The 17,289-nt window shown below is 43.3% G+C and overlaps 1 protein-coding gene across 1 annotated transcript; it reads left to right on the top strand.

The window, feature by feature from the left end:
- Positions 1 to 4,417: 4,417 nt before the first annotated feature.
- Positions 4,418 to 16,484, top strand: FBXO47 (F-box protein 47). Its single transcript, XM_074892176.1, has 11 exons — positions 4,418 to 4,553; positions 6,305 to 6,511; positions 6,936 to 7,106; positions 9,903 to 9,979; positions 10,526 to 10,603; positions 11,706 to 11,814; positions 12,716 to 12,892; positions 13,479 to 13,625; positions 14,217 to 14,359; positions 14,726 to 14,885; positions 15,479 to 16,484. Exons 2-11 carry the CDS (start codon positions 6,331 to 6,333, stop codon positions 15,595 to 15,597), a joined length of 1,362 nt encoding a protein of 453 aa, XP_074748277.1. The 5' UTR covers positions 4,418 to 4,553; positions 6,305 to 6,330; the 3' UTR covers positions 15,598 to 16,484.
- Positions 16,485 to 17,289: the final 805 nt, after the last annotated feature.

Raw genomic sequence — 17,289 nt, 5'->3', positions numbered from 1 at the left:
ATAATCCATATACATCCCGTTTTATTATATTCTTTCCCCAAGCAATGGTATCTGGTAACTACTGGAAACATTGATATTGGCATAAATGAACAAGTGTGGCAGTCTGAAATTCTTTATTCTGGCATTCCTGAAACGCAGCCCTTTTGTGGTGGAACACAGAGGCACAAACCAGCAAAGCAGCGACGGGGATGAGGTGAACGATACCTCGCTGCGTGCAACGGAATTGCTGAAGGATTTACAGAGGCAGAATGATTCGGCCAGGCACTGCCAGCTATCTCCCAGATGGAAAAAGAAACTGGGACAACGTAAGTCTTTAGGCTGTACCTAGCTGGTGCTGCTCAACTGGATAGTCAGTCTACACAGAAATGCCTTGGAGGCCCATTATTTTTGCACACTTGTCTAATTTATCTTTCACGAAAAAATATTGCAATCATGGTCACATCGTCATGGCATTCCCACTCTCGTTGTCATTCATTTAAGCAGCCGTTATCAGACGATGCCCCATCATTATACATGGGGTTGATTTTTCGTTTGTTTCTATTTCAGTTTCGCTAAGGAAAGTTCTTCCTTCAATAAAGTTCCAGAAAAAAACCAAAACAAACAACTGTCTTTGGGGAGAAAAAAAAAAAAACAACCTACTGGGGAAAAGTCCTTTAAACCAGCTGCAGCCCTCTGCTGCCATCGTATGGGAACTGCCTTCGGAGCAGCAAGAAAACCTCTCCCGAGGGGTTCGGTTACTATCCCCAAGAGAACTAGTTATTTATAGTCAGCTGCTTCAGAAGCAGAATTTGTAAAAAGAAATCGTTATTTTAAAAAGCAGTTTTCTAGTGAATACGAACTGTTTACGGCTCTAACAAAGAATGGCAGCTTGCCGTGGGTTTCCCGCGATCGCAGCACCGTGGAACAATACTATTCTGCAGTATAATGCAATAGTGTGTGACGGCTGCACGGCAATTTGTAACTACTTGTCGTAGCACAGCCTCCGCTAACAATGTTTGCAGCTGGTATTGTGCCACATTTTTGTTTTACAATGCTACAGCTTTGCTCCAAGACTTACGTTACGGCACGCTTAGTGCTGTGACATCTTTCCACTGCAGCATAATTAATTTGTATGCAGGCTTCATGGTCCTGTGTAAGCTTGTCCTCCAGCATCAGACTGCTGCTCTGACGTTAGCAAACGCTGGGGCCTGGCACCGTTGCTTGAGGTCATGTTTTTCCTCAGCAGACTGAAGATGGGGTTTGGCGAGCCTGGTCGCAGACAGGAACAACTTTGTAGGACGTGAGAGTTGTGCTACAAGGCAGGTCGGTGATGCGCTGAGATTTGGTCGTGGCAGCAACCTACGGAGGAGACCATAAGTGTCCTAATGCCCAAAACCTGGAGTGATGCTCCTTGCGGTACCCCTCACCGGGATGTGGAGGGAAGGGATCCATCCAGAGACACCTGGACAGGCTGGAGAGGTGGGCCCGTGCAAAACTCCTGCAGTTCAACAAGGGCAAGGGCTTGCACGTTGGCTGGGGGAATCCCCAGCACAAACTCAGGCTGGGCAAGGAGTAGATTGAGAGCAGCCCCAAGGAGAAGGACTTGGGGGGGGGGGGGGTTGGAGGATGGAAAGCTGACCCTGAACCAGCAATGTGCGCTGGCAGCCCAGAAAGCCACCTGTGTGCTGGGCTGCATCCAGAGCAGTGTGGGCAGCAGGGCGAGGGGGGGATTATCCCCCTCTGCTCTGCTCTCGGGAGACCCCCCTGCAGTGCTGGGTCCAGCTCTGGGGGCACCAACAGCAGAAGGACACGGACCTGCTCGAGCAGGGCCAGAGGTGACCACGAAGATGCTCGGGGGGCTGGAGCACCCCCCTGTGAGGACAGGCTGAGAGAGTTGGGGGGTTCAGCTGGAGAAGAGAAGGCTCTGGGGAGACCTTAGAGCGGCCTCCCAGGACTGAAAGGGGCTACAGGAAAGGGGGGAGGGACTCTTGATCAGGGGGTGTAGGGATAGGATGAGGTGTAACAGTTTTAAATTGAAAGAGGGGAGATTTAGATTAGATCTAAGGAAGAAATTCTTCTCTGTGAGGGTGGGGAGGCCCCGGCACAGGTTGCCCAGAGGAGCTGTGGCTGCCCCCTCCCTGGGAGGGTTCAAGGCCAGGTTGGACGGGGCTTTGGGCAACCTGGGCTAGTGGAAGGTGTCCCTGCCTGTGGCAGGGGGGTGGGACTGGATGATCTTTAAGCTCCCTTCCCACCCAAACTGTGACTCCACGTGCACACACGAGCCCCCACACACCTCAGGCCCCCACACCAGTCACCCACCCCACAGCGGGGCACGGCAGCCTTGCCGGAGGACACCAAAGTACCCCAGCGAGCACCAATAGCTCACCTCGCCCAACCGGGAGGCGGCAGGAGGCGGGTACCGGCCCCCGTTCCCTACCCGCCGCACCGCCAGGGCCGCGCAGCCGCCTCTAGCCCGCCCCTCGCTCTAAAATGGAGGCCCAACGGCCGCCTGTGTTAATTATTCATGAGGGGGTGGAGACACGCTGGGCTCTGACAGGCAGGGACGGGCGTTACGGGGAGGGAGATAATTACATATTCAACGGGGGGGCGGGGACAAGAGGGCGGGAAAGCCGCGCGCGAGGCTCTCCCTTCCCGCTCCTCCCCCTCTGCACTGAAAGGGGCGGCGGGTGAAAAGGCGGGAAAATAATTATTACAAACAAATTAGCACAAAACCCACAGAGAGGGGCAGAATTATTAATAATACTAATGAAACACTGCTGGAATAAAACAATTGTGTTGCCTGAGGTAATTTCTTCCCTCCAACGCTTATTTACCGCCATTGGCCCCCTTGACAACCACCGCCCTGAAACGGAACTGGCTTTTTTCTGTGTTTGCAAATATTTCTGCTCCCGACTAAAGTACACACACACAGGTGTGTCTGCCGGTGTGCACCTGTCTACATCGCTAAACCCAGACTTCCCTTTTAACTCCAGTACCTAGTGACGTTTGACTGAAATGCTTTAAAAAAATTAGTTTTAAATAAGAATTTATTTTTTTTTCCCTCAGGGACATGGGGTGTGGTGCTCACCAGAGGCAGTGGGGTCTGCTCACCCCCCACCCCTTCATTCCTCTGCTGCTCCCCTCAGAGGCAGCCTGGCATGCGCTGAACCAGAGGGTGTTTGTGGGGAGGAAATGTCCCTGAGGTAAAAACCAGCTCAAAAAGCGTTCTCTGTGAGTAAGCATCGACTGCCAGACCTTCTCTATTAACTGTGTGTAGGTTTGGGGGCACAGGTCCCCGTTTTCAGCCCCTTAGCCCCAATTTTGGCAGTCTGGGGGGGGAGAGGGGCTGTGGAGGGCCGGGGAGAACAGGGCCTAGCCAGTCATTTGGCCTAAAGGCCTGTCATAGCCTGGCTAAATCCGATACAAAAGGGCAGGTAAAAGGCCAAATATAATCTACTCCCTCAAATACTGCAGTCTGAGGAGCAAACCAACCCTGGGCTGAGATAAAAAAAAATAAGCGCTGGCATTTCCCCTCCGAGTGGACCCTGAAGGGATGAGCCTGAACCAGTCCCCCCCCACAACAAAGAAACCCCTGTTGCCATCAGCAGTGGGATCAGGATTCCCCAAGATTTGCTTTCTAATCAGGGTTACTCACCAATTTAGATGCTTACGGGACTGATTTGTACTACCAGTCTGATGTAGAGCCTTCAGCATAAATAAAAATATGGGGTTTGTAAATTGTCAGTGTAGGCCGCGGGTAACAAGTACTAACATAGCTCCATGGCTGCACTCGGTGCTCTAAGGTTTGTCATCCCTCGCTTGAACTCATACATTTTTATTTGCACTGACAAGGAAAAAGAGAAAATTGAAAAAGAAAAAAAAAAAAAAGGAAGAAGCCCTGTCGAGTTAATATTTGAGGCAATTCGTTCTATGCTCTTTGTGTCAAGGCAGGGAAACGGAAATGTTCCAAACCAATCTCCAGAGTAAACAACCTTTTGCAATAAATGTTTGCCAAATGCTAACACAGGGCTCAGAGAAATATCAGGACAAAAGTGCATCCATTAGCAGGAGTTTAGCGACTGCTTAAGGACAAGAAACATTCTAGAGGGGGTTGGAAGTTGATGCTTTCTGCCTGGTAAACAAATTAGCTTATAGCAACAAACAAGATGACCCTTCTTGGCTAATATTGTGAGTTTAGCTTGTTAAATATTTAACATTTACCTTTCAATTTCCAGTCTGGATTAAGCAGTTCTCTAAACAAGTGGTATCCCAGCAGCAGATGGAGATGCACAGACCATTGCCCCGCTCTGGCTGAACTCCCCAAGAAATAAAAAACAGTTAAGTCAAAGAGGAAGCAAATGGGAGCTTTCAGTAAAGTCTCTAAGCTTTGGCTTTGAAACTCACTGCTTGTACTCATTTTTATTTACATTAATTTTATCTAGCTCTGCTCTAAATTAAAATAGTGGTAGTCAATTCAGCTTCAATCAGATTGAACAGAAACAGACTGGAACTGGCTGAGTACTTCTGAAAACCTCCCTTGTTTTTCTGCCATATAACACAATTGCAGACCCAAGGTAAGATTTAAAAAAACCCCACTTAACGATGCCATAAATCCTTACAGTACAGTCCTGCTAAAGACAATAAGGGGAGTGGGGGAGGAAAAGAAAGTATCATAGGATTGCACGTATATTTCTAAAGTATGAATCAGACAAATGCATCAGATTTAGCCTGTCTTGAGCAAAGTTTAGCAGTGCCCTGTTCCTAAGCAGGACTGGAGTGGCTTTGTATATTTTAAGTTGTCTTGAATCCACAGTTGTGTGTATAAAATTTCCACCGACTTCAGACTTTGCTTTCTTTGCTTTTAGAAGATAAACATTTTCTTTCATATAACCATATGTTTATCTATAGGTGGTTTCTTGATTGTTCTTAAAGGTGTTACATCAATTTTCTGCCTCTTGGCTGAGCAGCGTAAAAGTCCAATGAAACACTAATTTTAGGAGCAGTTACATTTGCTCATGAACCTCGTCAAACTTTATAAGTGTCTTTAGCTAGCTAGAATTTACCACACCTAAATTAAAAATGCTTCCAGTGAAGTATAACTTCCTTAAATGTACAATGCAAACTATCCAGCACACAAGCACAAGTCGGCCAAACCCATTTGTAACGCTGTTAATGAAATGCCCCGTATTCTTTCAGTTGTCAGTACAAACAGTGCTTCCATTGTGGATGTGGTAATTTTGCTCAGTGGCATATTAGATCGGTCTGGCTTGCGTGCTTTCGTAATAAATATGAAGGATGTTTGGAACTTGTTTTCTGTAATTTTTGTAAATTTTTAATCTTTGAAACAATGAGTCTATTCTCTGAGTGTATTTCCCACTGATGGTAGCTGGGATGTTGCACTGCAGCTTGGACGGGTTCCAGTTATGTTACTACCAGTGCTGCCAGCTCTTGTAATTATACTGCAGCACTCATTCTCTTTGGCAATTTCCCTGAAGCCTCAGCTGCTGGAATCAAGAAATTGTGTGAAAAATCTCAGTTTAAAAAAAATATTTAAGAGGTAGCGAGTCACTAACTCATTGTTGCCTGACAATGTGAAGTGTACCTATTCTAGAGACTCAGAAACCAGGAGGCGAATCAAAAGAACGTATTTATTGATCTTTTAAAACTCATTATTTTTCAGACCCTCATCAATTTGGCAAAGCCTGGGCCACTGGTGGTTTTTTAGATAGCAATACTGTATCATTTGTGTGGATATCACACATACAGTCACTGTATGAAATTTAGCCATGTAACAACTTCAATGCTGCAGGAAAAAATGGTTTGAAACACGACTTTGTTACTTTTAATCTTGTTTTTGGTCACATGCAAGCGTGTGTGTAAGTAGTTACCACTCTAAAGGAAACTAGTAATGTGACATTTCAATAGCATCCCCATAACTTTTTTCTGTTCTGTTGAATAATTAGTGTAACAAGGTAAAAGAATGTTGTTAATTACTGTAGTTTGTACCCCCACATATACTTCCTCAAGACTTTCCTTTCAGAACTATTTTCCTAACTTTCTGCTGTCCCCGGTGCTTTTATCTTTTCCTCCTCTAAGATCAGCTGAATACTCCATTCTCTGAGACATGGATTTAGAAAATCATTTAGTAAATTGCATGTCATTGCACTAAATTCAAACAAAAATTTATCCTACGCATATGACAAGATTTTCACACTCCATCACTGTGACTACAACGCGGCGATTTCCTCTTAGCCTAGTTCTGGGTATAGTATTTTCCTCTTCTGAAAATATTTCTTCTGAAAATACTTCCATATTTTCTCTTCAGGTTAAATTTATGGGACTAACAGAACAATGACATCCACGGCAGGGACCAGCTACACCTTGATTCCCAACCAGAAATACAGACGCAGCAACCGTCGCTCCAGACAGTGCTGGAACATCTTGGGCACAGATTCCCAATCTCTGTCAACACTTGACTATTTTCAAACACTTCCACTAGAGATCTTTCAAATGGTATTGAATTATCTCTCAGGTGAGAATCTGATAAGAAAGGTATTACTTCCAATATCTGAAAATTACTACAAAAGTTTTCCATTTAGAAAAAGCCATTATTATTTAAAATGTTTTAGCTGTTAGCTAGTTGAAGTCATTTTATGTGACTTATTCTCTGAATTTTCAGCTTTTATGTATGGAGAACCAAATGACCAAAATTTAAATGATAATTACAAACTATTTGAAGTGCTTTTTGCCTATTATGTGTGAAAAGTGTTCCTTAGATCTATCCATTTCTAATTACTACAGTTTGTTGGCAAAGGAGATAAACAGTAATTAAATTTTGTTTTATTTGTGAATCTTATTTCTTGGCCTATTTTTCAAGTAAGATAAAGATATTGACTAGTGATCAGCATTTTTCTTGCAGTAAAGATTTACAGGTATACTGGGTTTTGCTTTTTCAGTGAAGGATATCAGCATGCTGAGCATGGTGTCGAAAACCATCAGCAACAACCTTATTAATTACATCTCAACCTCATCAGGAAACCGAAGGCTCTTACTGCAAGACTTTCATAACCTTGAGCTACCTGGCAAGAGAGAAGGATCCTATATTTTAGAGCACTACAAATCTCTAGGTGATCCTTTAATGCAAATGGAACAATTAGGGGAGAACCAAGCTCAGTTAAAAGGTTTCTTCTGTTATACGCATCGATCGGTAAAATGCTGAGGATACGGCCCAAATCATTTGTGCAGCTCCCTCTGAAAGTGAAGTTCCTCCCCATGCCAAATAGCCCCCTCAAATAGCATTAACTGGCAGGGGGAGGTGGGAGGAATTACCTGAAATTGTTCCAAAACCTCACAGTTATGGAAAAAATAATGTATGTTCTGCCTCCTCTATGTTTATTTTTTCCTATTAAATGGCAAGCAGGGGTTGGGCAGAGGATCAGTTCTCAGTAGTAGGTGTTTCCAAATTTAGTTTGTTTGGACACCACCACTGGAAACTGCAGCAGAAACCGCGAGTCCCAGGCCCCACGCTGGCTGAAGGAATTTGGCTGTTCAGGCCTCCTTCGTGGATCACTTCGGAGGAGCTCGCATTCCTCAGTCTGGGAAATGCAGCCGCAGTACTTAAACCCAGCCTAATTCTGAAGTGACCAACAACAGTTGCCCTCAGAAGGGCTGCTTGATAGTCTGCTGGAGATGTATTGCAGATCACATTCCACTGCCTAGAAAAGGAGTATGCTCGTCACAAAAATGTTATCACAGTTGTCCGTGACTAGCATTCTCCTTGGCAGCTTCATATCAGAGTTCAAAGACTGAAATGGGCATGAAGAACACATTTTCCTCTCGCTCTTAGCTTAAGGGCAATGTGAAAATGTCTGCGCTTTTGCTGTCATGGTATGGTGAGTGCGAATCAAAACCTTTCTGGGTGAAAAGATTCTCTTGTTCTTTCTTTCAGCTGCTCAGGCTTCTTCTGGTGTAGCACGATAGAAATCTGGATCAAAATAACACGGGTTCAATAGTAACGAGTGCTGTGCAGCCTCAAATTCAAAATTGTTTGCTTTTTAACTTTTCTGCCAATTTTTAAAACACATAGATTCTAATTCATTCTAAAGCATTCTATCAGAGAAACACATTAAACATGATTTGATCCATATCTATTTACTGTTACCTATCTGATAAAAAAATAAGGTTGTTTGTGTGACAGAAATAAAACGGCGCCATGGTTAGATGCAGGATTATAAGTATGGTTTGAACTGAAGTCATTAAATAAAGGCATTCACAAGGTAAAGGAACACTGTTAAAGTCATTTAGACCAAACCCCTCCTATTGTAAGCAATCCATGTAGGTTTTTTAGGTATCTTAAAATAATCCTAGTGTTTTATTTTTAAAATGAAGCCTGAAACCCTACAATTCTTAAAAAAAATAATTAAAAATTAGTTTAGGCTTTCTAGTAGCCACATACAAAATAGCACCTTGTTATTTAAACGTAGGTGTGAGCCCATCCTTACAGTAGGCCTAGTAGCAAACCCATGACATACTCAAAACATAAAGCTCTTTGGCAATATCTGTGTCATCAGTGGAAGGCTCAAGAGAATGTTTCTGTTAAGAGGTCAGTTGCAAAATCAATATTTACTTTACAGCAGGAAAGTCTGGACTCAATGGCAAAAATTCGTTCAGAGAGCCTGGATGGGGTGTACGTATTACATAAATCTCACTTAAACTCAGAGGGGTCTGGCTCCACTCAAGTCCATGGCAAAATCTTCCAGGACTTGTAATGGGTCAGAATTTCAGTCATTGTTTAAAATGTGAGTTATAAATGCTGGTGGCACTGTCCTTCGGCACAGGGGGGATTTTGCTGTACAAAACCAGGAGCAGTCCGTTTTGCTCAGCCCTTTGTACTCAACAGAGTTTTTCCCGCACGCTGATGGCTGTATCCTGCTTTGCAGCTACGCTGTCTGAACAGTTTCAGCTATTCTTCAGGGAGTTCTCTCCAAAGTCTCATCTAGTCAATAGAAAATTGACTTGACTGAGCTTTGGACCATGTCCTAGGCTAATGAATAAATTATGTCTGTCATGTAGGAATGCTAACACGCTTCTAAATAAGGAAAGAGTCGATTTAGAACCAAAGTAAATGCATAAAGTACTTTTTGACATTGAAGAAGTTATGTATTTTTTAGGAGACTGACAATGCAGAAAAAAAGTTTCCTCCCTCCCCCCCCTCCCCCAGGTAAATGCTTTTCTGTGGATTTCTTGATTAATTAACAGACAAGATATATATATTTTATCCCGGTAAAAGCAAGCTGTTAACCCGTTTTCTATCAGTAGCGTAGAAAAGAAACAAACAGCTGTTCCACACTATAATGAACTCCAGACTTTGACATCCTAAACACATACCATTTCGGTCCTGTATAGGAAAATAATTTTACCTCTTAGCTATGTTTTACATTAACACAGTTTAAAATATTTTCTTTTTAGAGCATGTGGCTATCTTGAAAAAATTTTGGAATCTCAGCTTTCCATGATGTAAGGGGAAAACCAGCGTTCCCCAGGGTACTGTTAAAAGAGGTGCAACAAGTAACATTTATTTCCAATATTTTTAACAGCTGTAATTCTAAAACCAATATAGCCATTTTAATAGGGCTCCAACCGTGACTAACAGAGACTTTAAAACAACACAATAAACAAGTTACGGCGTACGAAGCCTACGTACTCCCCGACAACATTTTTTCGGAGAAAGATGCCCCCGCTACAAAAGCGTAGAGCCCCTCCCCAGAGCACAGGTTGCTCTTGTGCTGCTCCCTTCGCCTGGCGGCAGCGCCTTTGTCTGAGCAGCGTGCGCACGCGTGGCACGTGAATGCTCCAGGTAATGGAGGGACGTACGTGCCGTGTACGCATACTCACAGCCGTGTACGTATTCGTTTTTTTCACAGGGTTGTTGCTGAAAAGATGCACGTTTCTATTGCCTACAAAAGATCGGCTCAAGTACGTACACAAGATTCTCTCGGAAGTAAGTTCACGTTCCTTTCACTGGTGTTTGGAATTGTCCCTTGCACTTACGATACCATTTCTAGAAGGCAATTGCTGGTTGAATTATGCCTTTTACAGTAGGCCTTTGTTGGAGTTTATTACTACTGTGTGATGAATTTATTGATTTGAAAACGGTCTCATTTTAATAACAATAGAAAAGCCTAAGCCAGCGTATTGAACACAGGCCAGTTCTTCTGAGATTTCATACTCCCAGATCAGTGGTTTTCAACTTTCCTTCAGTTTGTGGACTACTAGAAATTTTGCAGTGGAAGAGCACAGATCGTCACAGAAATTTTACTTTTCTGAAAACAGGGTTGGTCTTCTTAGAGACCTTTTGCACACTCTTTTGTCCAGAGTTTTGAGCTTAATGCTAAGCCATAACATAGGTACTATGGGAAGTAAGGGAAGGGAATCCTTCTGACCCTCTCTAATCAGTATTGCTGTACACCAGTAGTACAGAGAATTTCAACCACAGGAATTACTTTATGGTCAGCTAAGATAAATTACTAGTGTTTTGTACTTGCAGGTTTCCTGTTTTAAACTTAATGGCTGTCCAAGTCCTTTGAATTGTTTAGGATTACAGTGCTATGGGGTATTTTTACAGGTACAGTATCTTTATGGAGAGAAGGCAAGTATCACAAACAGAAAATTAAGTTCATTTTCTAAATTAATGTGTGTTTTTGCAAGATATTTAGAAGTGTGAGATGGTTTTGAGCCTTGGAGTGTAGGGGAAAGGTATTTATTCACACAGTCCTCTGAATTTCCTTTCTGGTTGTTAAAGTTGCTGATTGGACTCTTGAGAATTCCTTGGTCTGGATTTCACGACCAACCAGTCTGGATTTTGATTAGCGATTTATTATCTAAGAAGACATGGGAGAAGGGGAGCATTTCATTACACAGCTTCAAATTCACAAATCAAGAGCAGATATGGTTTAGTTTAAAATTAAATGGCTATACACATCACATGCCAGAGTATTTTTGTTAGCTTGTGGTAGCTTAAAATTAATTAAAAAAAAAATCAGCGTCCAATTAATTAGTTCAGCAATCCACAGTTTATTTACTGTAATGACTACTGTGATTGCGAATATGCAGTAAAACGCTATGGGTAGGGCCTTTTTAGCACTACTTGAGATGTCTGATTGTGAAGTGTTAGAATTGCCCTAATGGAGGCTTCACTGGAGAGTAACTTTGTTTAAAAAAACACAGAAACAAATTCCCTCTCAGAAGAACAGGCATTCTGAGCACAGTTTAAATGCATTTAAGTCTTAGAAACTTGTGCGTGCAGGTGTTGTATTTGATAATACAAAAAATGTGATGATCTTTCTGTGGTTAAGGGTTACAGATAATTCTTTGTGCCGGGACATTTGTCTTTGTAGCAGGTACCTTTGTGTACTTTTCCACATAAGGTTCAAAAATTAGATCTTGGCCCTGAATGTGGAACACCACTAGCAGCTTTTGATTCTGGGCTGCGTTAAACCTAAGTGCAACCTCTGCCGTAATCTGCAGCTCCTCTGTAGCAGATAATGGTTCCCCTCCGCTCATCAGGGCGATGCTGTGCAGGCACCACACTCCAGGTGTGACACCTTCCCTCCCTGTTCTTCGGAGAAATTGCAGGACAGATTGTTTATCTAATACGAGAAATGGCATTGTGATCTGAATCTATGGCTCAATGTTCATTTTTACCCCCTTTCTTTTGTGATCTTCAGATCCTAACAGCCGGCTGGGATGAACTAGAGTGTCACCGGGTTTTCAACTTCCTTTGTGAGCTGAGCAGTTTACCCCGTAAAGTACAGACAGTTGTCAGCAGCAAACCGGGTAATCGCCAAAGCCGACAAAAGTCCTACAAAATCAAAACGCGCTGTCATGGAGAAGTCAGAAAATGGATCTTGATTACTGCAGACACAACTGAGAATATTTTAGCTCAGCCAAGCCTTGCAGCACCAATCCTTTCCTGACTCTCCTGTACGCTCTGTTAGCTCCAATATTATGCAGAAAGTGGGCATTCTAAAGCAAATACTTGGCCTTCGCATAGATGAATACAGCTATTTTTTCTTCACCAGAAGCAAAGATAAGTGCTTTTGTCTTCGACATATATCTTGTAGTGAAGAGAGCTGACTTGAGAGGTGTTTAGGTGTTTTTGAATCATTCCATTATCAAACCCATGCATAAGGGATGTATATACATAAACAGCAACATGGACTTGGGTCTTTCCTACTGTGCACCAGTGCCAGTGAAATCAATGGGAAACGACCCAATGTAGAAATAAAGCGATGCAGTAAAAAGTTAAGTTTAATATTTCTAAAACACAACGCTGACATGGTACATGCCTCTCAAGAAATTCTCATGTTTCCCAGCACAGAACTGGGTATTTCTGTGGAAGACTTTATACACAACCATATACACACTTCCTCTTATTTCCACGTACTGGTGCCAAAAACCAGAAACCAAAAACCATAGCAGAGAGCCCTTGAACACATGCGTGAGTTGCTGTAGAAAGGTACCAGAGGGTGCATCGATAGATTTTATGGCCTGAATTAGTGCAATGTATCCAAAAGAGCCCAGACTCAGGAAGTAACAGCTGAGAATTTCATCAAATCCCCCTAGATGTTCTTGGGCAGCTTTAAGAAAATCCTTCTTTCTCTTCCTATTAAAAAAGTGATCATGTGTATTGTATGAGGCTTAATGGATTTATAATATCTATGTTCTTTTACCCCAGGAAGTGCCCGAAATCTAGAGCTGCAGATAAGATTATACTGTCGTAGCGTCTTGTTGAACCACTGGATTTATCAAAGTGATTCTGCGTTTTGGTTGACTCGTATTTTAAAGCCGTGGCCCATTGTTAATCAAGCTCGCCTGCTGTATATCATCTTTGGGCCGGTGTCCTCCCTTGATGGCGAGTAGTCTGGGGGGTTAATTTTCGAGGTTTGCTCCCTGAGAATGAGATTTCCTTGCTGGATGCAGCATTTCTGAAAACCAAGCTTTATGCAAATAAAATGTAGTGTAACGTAAATGTAAAATGTAATCGGATTGCCCAGAAAAAATTGTTCTGCTTAACCAGATCTCACTAACATACATAAACACATAAATTATATATATGTGTGTATATATATATATAAATGTTACAATTCAAGTGAAGAAATTGCACCGCTGTTCCTCTATTCTCCCCTGCTTAGGGTAGAGTTAGCTCCAATGCACCTCAAAGAAGCCCCTGTTTCCCTGAAGAAAAGCATGCTTTCTCACTTAATTATTAGACCTGGGTTTCTTTAAATCGCCCTTTGGTTCATGCTGCAACTACCACCATCCCTACTAAAATGACCAAAGGAAAAAATCTCACTGTCACAAAGACTGAGTCATGTTACCTGAATTCCCCTCCTCTGACTCAGCTCTAAGGCCCAGTTTAGCACCTTCCTTGTTTTTTTTTAAAAAAAAAAAAAAGTACTTTGTCACTTAATAGCAGTTGTGATTAATATATTGCTCAGGACATGTGATCTGGCAGAAAATGATAGAAGGACCAACAGATGAGACCAGTCTGAAAGGTCTGGCAGATGCCATTAAACTGCTGTACGATACAGAAGCGAGAGAATGGACAGCAGATGATGTTATCAGTCTTGTGGATGAGCTGTCAGGTGTGTTTTTGCCTTTCTCATTAATCTGTAGGATTATATGCTCATGTCCTCCAAATCTGGCAATAAGTGTGTTTCAGACACGCAGGTGCCTTGGGAAAATCACTGTAATATTCCTCACAGTAGCTGTGGCGTAACTGGAAAAGTCATTACGCTTGGAAGCCAGGCAGTAGCTGGGGACGAGAGAAACCCAGCACTGCTTACAAATTCAGGCTGTCTCTCCCCATTGTGAAATATTTTAAGAATCTGTGCAGACCTTTAACATTCTAGTCTTGTCTAGCCATTATTACGGAAACGTTGTCCAAGCTGTGTAAACTGAAAACATAATGTTTGTTCAAGCCAAAGTTCTACCAAACGATGTTAATGGCTACAGAGAAAGTTAGTTTGGGGTGAGATGAGATCACATGAAGAGCTGGTAGGAATCGCTTATGAGACTTTGTTGCTGCAACCGTACTCCAGAGGGTATCCCCTCAGAAATTCTGGTTTGCTATCAAAACCAACAGTTAATAAATTCACGTCTCCCAGAACAGTTACTGCGGCACGCCTTTCTTTTTGTTTGAAGATCACTAAAATTCTCTCTATTTTATTACATAGTTGTTCCCCGGGAGTGGCTCATGGAGAACAACGCTCGGCTTCTTGTTCTGAGTGGAAACAACATTTGCTTCACTTTCATGGCCAATAAAGCTGTGAATGGGAGAGCCCTCGATTTAGCCAGACTTGTGGTCTTCCTGGCTTTGGTGAGTACTATTGAACAGAGCAGGCTCAGGCCTTTTGCCTCTTTGCCCCCAGATTTGCTGTTTCCCCAGCTACTCCTACAAACCAGGAGTAAATCCAGCCAGAGGCTGGGTACTCTTCCACCCTCTGGTCCCTGCAAGCTGGCCAGCCTGTCCTTGACTAGCAAAAGGTTGACAAGTTCCCCCGTTAGCGTGCCAACAACGAGAACAACCTCTATGGCCTCCTAAAAAGCCCTGATTTTCCAGGCCATGGCTGCAACTGATCCAGTCATTCATTAGTCAATAGTTAATTCTAAGATTTAATCTTGCCTTTTATAGCGTTGTGCTCATCATAAAAGCTGTGTTTCTAATATTTCCTGTGTACGCCAGGTCTGTGAGAAGGACCTGTACTCCATGGACTGGGTGGTAAAAATGATGCAAAAGGTCTGCAAAGTTTTCAGCACTCCAGGAGAGAGAAACAACTTTCTGTACAGCGTGGAGAGCGCCTTCGCTTACGTGATCATGGACATGGTACAGGCAGTGCTGTGGGGTAAGCCTGTGGGTCTGCGAGCCTGAGGTGTTTTAATGACATAAAATAATTGATCAAGTGTCCTAATTGGGAGAGACATTTATTTTAACCGGTCTCTCTTGTCTAAGAGATTCCTAGTGCCATGGATGGCGAAACCAAGAGTCTTTCAAAGTACGTCCCACCAGAGCTTTGAGCCCGAGGTCCTTCTGGGCTGGGTCTAAACCCAGGCTCTGGGCAGGTGCCAGGCAGCCTGTTCAGCTCCACAAGCTGCAGTCGCTCCCCGTCCACAGCTTGTCAGCCTTGAGAAAGCCTCGAGACCGATTACGATGGCAAGCTGTAAAGATGAACGGCCTGCTCGGTTAGGACAGATTTTTGACTTAACGCACAATTGTTCTTGTCCATCTTTGGACAAGCTGCTGAAGGAATTTTGGAGAGAGTCTCCTGTGTTATTTCGCAGCTGTCCTGCCATCAGGTGCAGTAGTTGATGCCTCATAAATCTAAGCGGGGGCTGCTGATTCAGCCTCTGCTGAAAACACTGAAGGAGTAAGATTTATCTTCGAAGAAGTCATTTAGTTTCACTAATAATTTTAAAATGGTTTTCTTTGCCCTGGTAGGGGAACGTGGTGAAGAGGACAGCATCATTGTGAATTTATTCCATCTTATAAACGCACAAGCAAACTTCCATAGAGATATCCTGTTCCTGACCATGGGAAGCACCAGCAACACCATTTGACGCTCTGAATTTTACAGACCTGCCAGCTACTTCGGCTGGATTTTTTTTTTTTTTTTTTTTTGTTAAACATTTGCAAAGCAGTGTCTGATTATTTCTTAAATTTCCATTCCAGTAAGAGCTGGAGTGGCAGCGGGAGAAGGTAGTGACATACGTGTCAGACCAGCTGAAAGAGCTGATGGAACTGTTGGGGACCTCTGAGCAATCGCAGCGGAGTTCTGCGCGATTTGCTCCTCGGCGGCCGCGTTACGACGCTCGGAGGAAGCTCAGAGGGGCCTCTGGTTTGGGAACATGAACTGCATTCTTTTCCCACTGTGTATGTTTGCATACACAATAAAAATGACATGGTTTTCATATTTGGTGTGCATACACATATTGAAGAATGTTGTCTTAGTTCAGAAGCAAAAACATTTTGATCTTTTAATTTTGTTTTCTCTTGGGAATTGGAGGAGAAAGAGACAGACATAATTAGGGAAGCACAGCTACGTTTTCCCACTTTGCCAGGATCTCTCTTGCTAACTCTTGCATTCTACCACAGAACTGCTCCATCGATTGTACGTTCAGCTTTAGCAGAACGGGGAGATTCCTGAAAGCAATTTAACTGCTTTGATCAAGCAAGGCAGGCTTTTTTCCCCTCAAACTACAGGTGCTTTTTAATCATAAAGCGGAAGAAACTCCAAATCCCTTTCCCTGCCTGGTGTTATAACTGAACTGTTAAAGTGTATTTGCCTTTATAGGACGTAGTTAGGTTGAAGACACACGTTAAACACGCGTAGGTGAAGATCACCGTTTCATTAAAGGATATAAATGTTTGTTACTTATTAAAGGTTTTGATTTTCTGCTCTACTGCCTTCAAAACAAAAATATGTAATGCATAATAAAAGGCACTTACTTTACTGTGCGCTGTTTACAACACGGCTGGTTTCTTCCTACTGTTACATAAACCTTCATCTCCATCTCAATCACTTCCCAAATGTTTTAGTGCTCCTCCAGGACCAGACTGTAGCTGCAGGGCCCCTGTTTAGCTTTGAAAACCCATCTTCAACCGCTGCAAAGAGCCGAGCGGTGCCCATTTATCTCAGCTGCCCTCACTTGATTTCATCAGTAATGAGCTGACAACAGCTCTGTAATGATTTGCTTGGGAGTTTGCATGTTAAAAATTCTTGCGACATTTGTTGAATATACAATTACAGACAGGGTTTGACTGCGTTAAGGATATAAATTTTTTTGGAGGCTCTTTGTGGCGTGCCGGTAGATGGCAGAGGTGAAGCCTTCCCTGAGAGGAGTGTCTGCAGGCGATGGCTTCTAACATCCCTTTTTTCTCGCTGTTTGAAGGTTATATTTAAGAGCACGCTGCAATACTACAGTTGTGCTGCGACTACGTCTTATGTCTGAAGTAAGCAGTGAAATGTCTGAAAATGCAAGACTCTGCTATCTGGTCAGTGAACCGAATGCCTCCAAACACGTCCCTAATGACCTCAAAATACGACAAACCAGACTTGCAGCGCGTGCAGCGACAGGGAACTGCCGCCGAGAAGCCGCTGAGGCGGAATGCTACAGCCCAGCTCGCTGACTGTCCCTCCCTTCCTCCGCAGGAATCGCTACCAATAAATAACCCCAATGGATGGAATCCGGAATAATGGAGCCCTGCATCACCGCGGCTCCCCGGGCCGGGCTCTTGCTGGTGCGTAAGGC

This window comes from Strix uralensis, chromosome 22, assembly GCF_047716275.1.
Source record: "Strix uralensis isolate ZFMK-TIS-50842 chromosome 22, bStrUra1, whole genome shotgun sequence".
Classification (NCBI taxonomy): domain Eukaryota; kingdom Metazoa; phylum Chordata; class Aves; order Strigiformes; family Strigidae; genus Strix; species Strix uralensis.
Note: the sequence above shows the minus strand (reverse complement) of the source record. Positions and strands in the feature narration are given on the sequence as shown.

Bases quoted from the DNA above. Each gene is read 5' to 3' on its own strand.
- FBXO47 (XM_074892176.1), top strand. From the start codon at position 6,331: ATGACATCCACGGCAGGGACCAGCTACACCTTGATTCCCAACCAGAAA. The intron at 9,980-10,525 runs GTAAGTTCACGT...TTGTACTTGCAG, and splicing joins TACACAAGATTCTCTCGGAA to GTTTCCTGTTTTAAACTTAA. The intron at 14,360-14,725 runs GTGAGTACTATT...TGTGTACGCCAG, and splicing joins TTGTGGTCTTCCTGGCTTTG to GTCTGTGAGAAGGACCTGTA.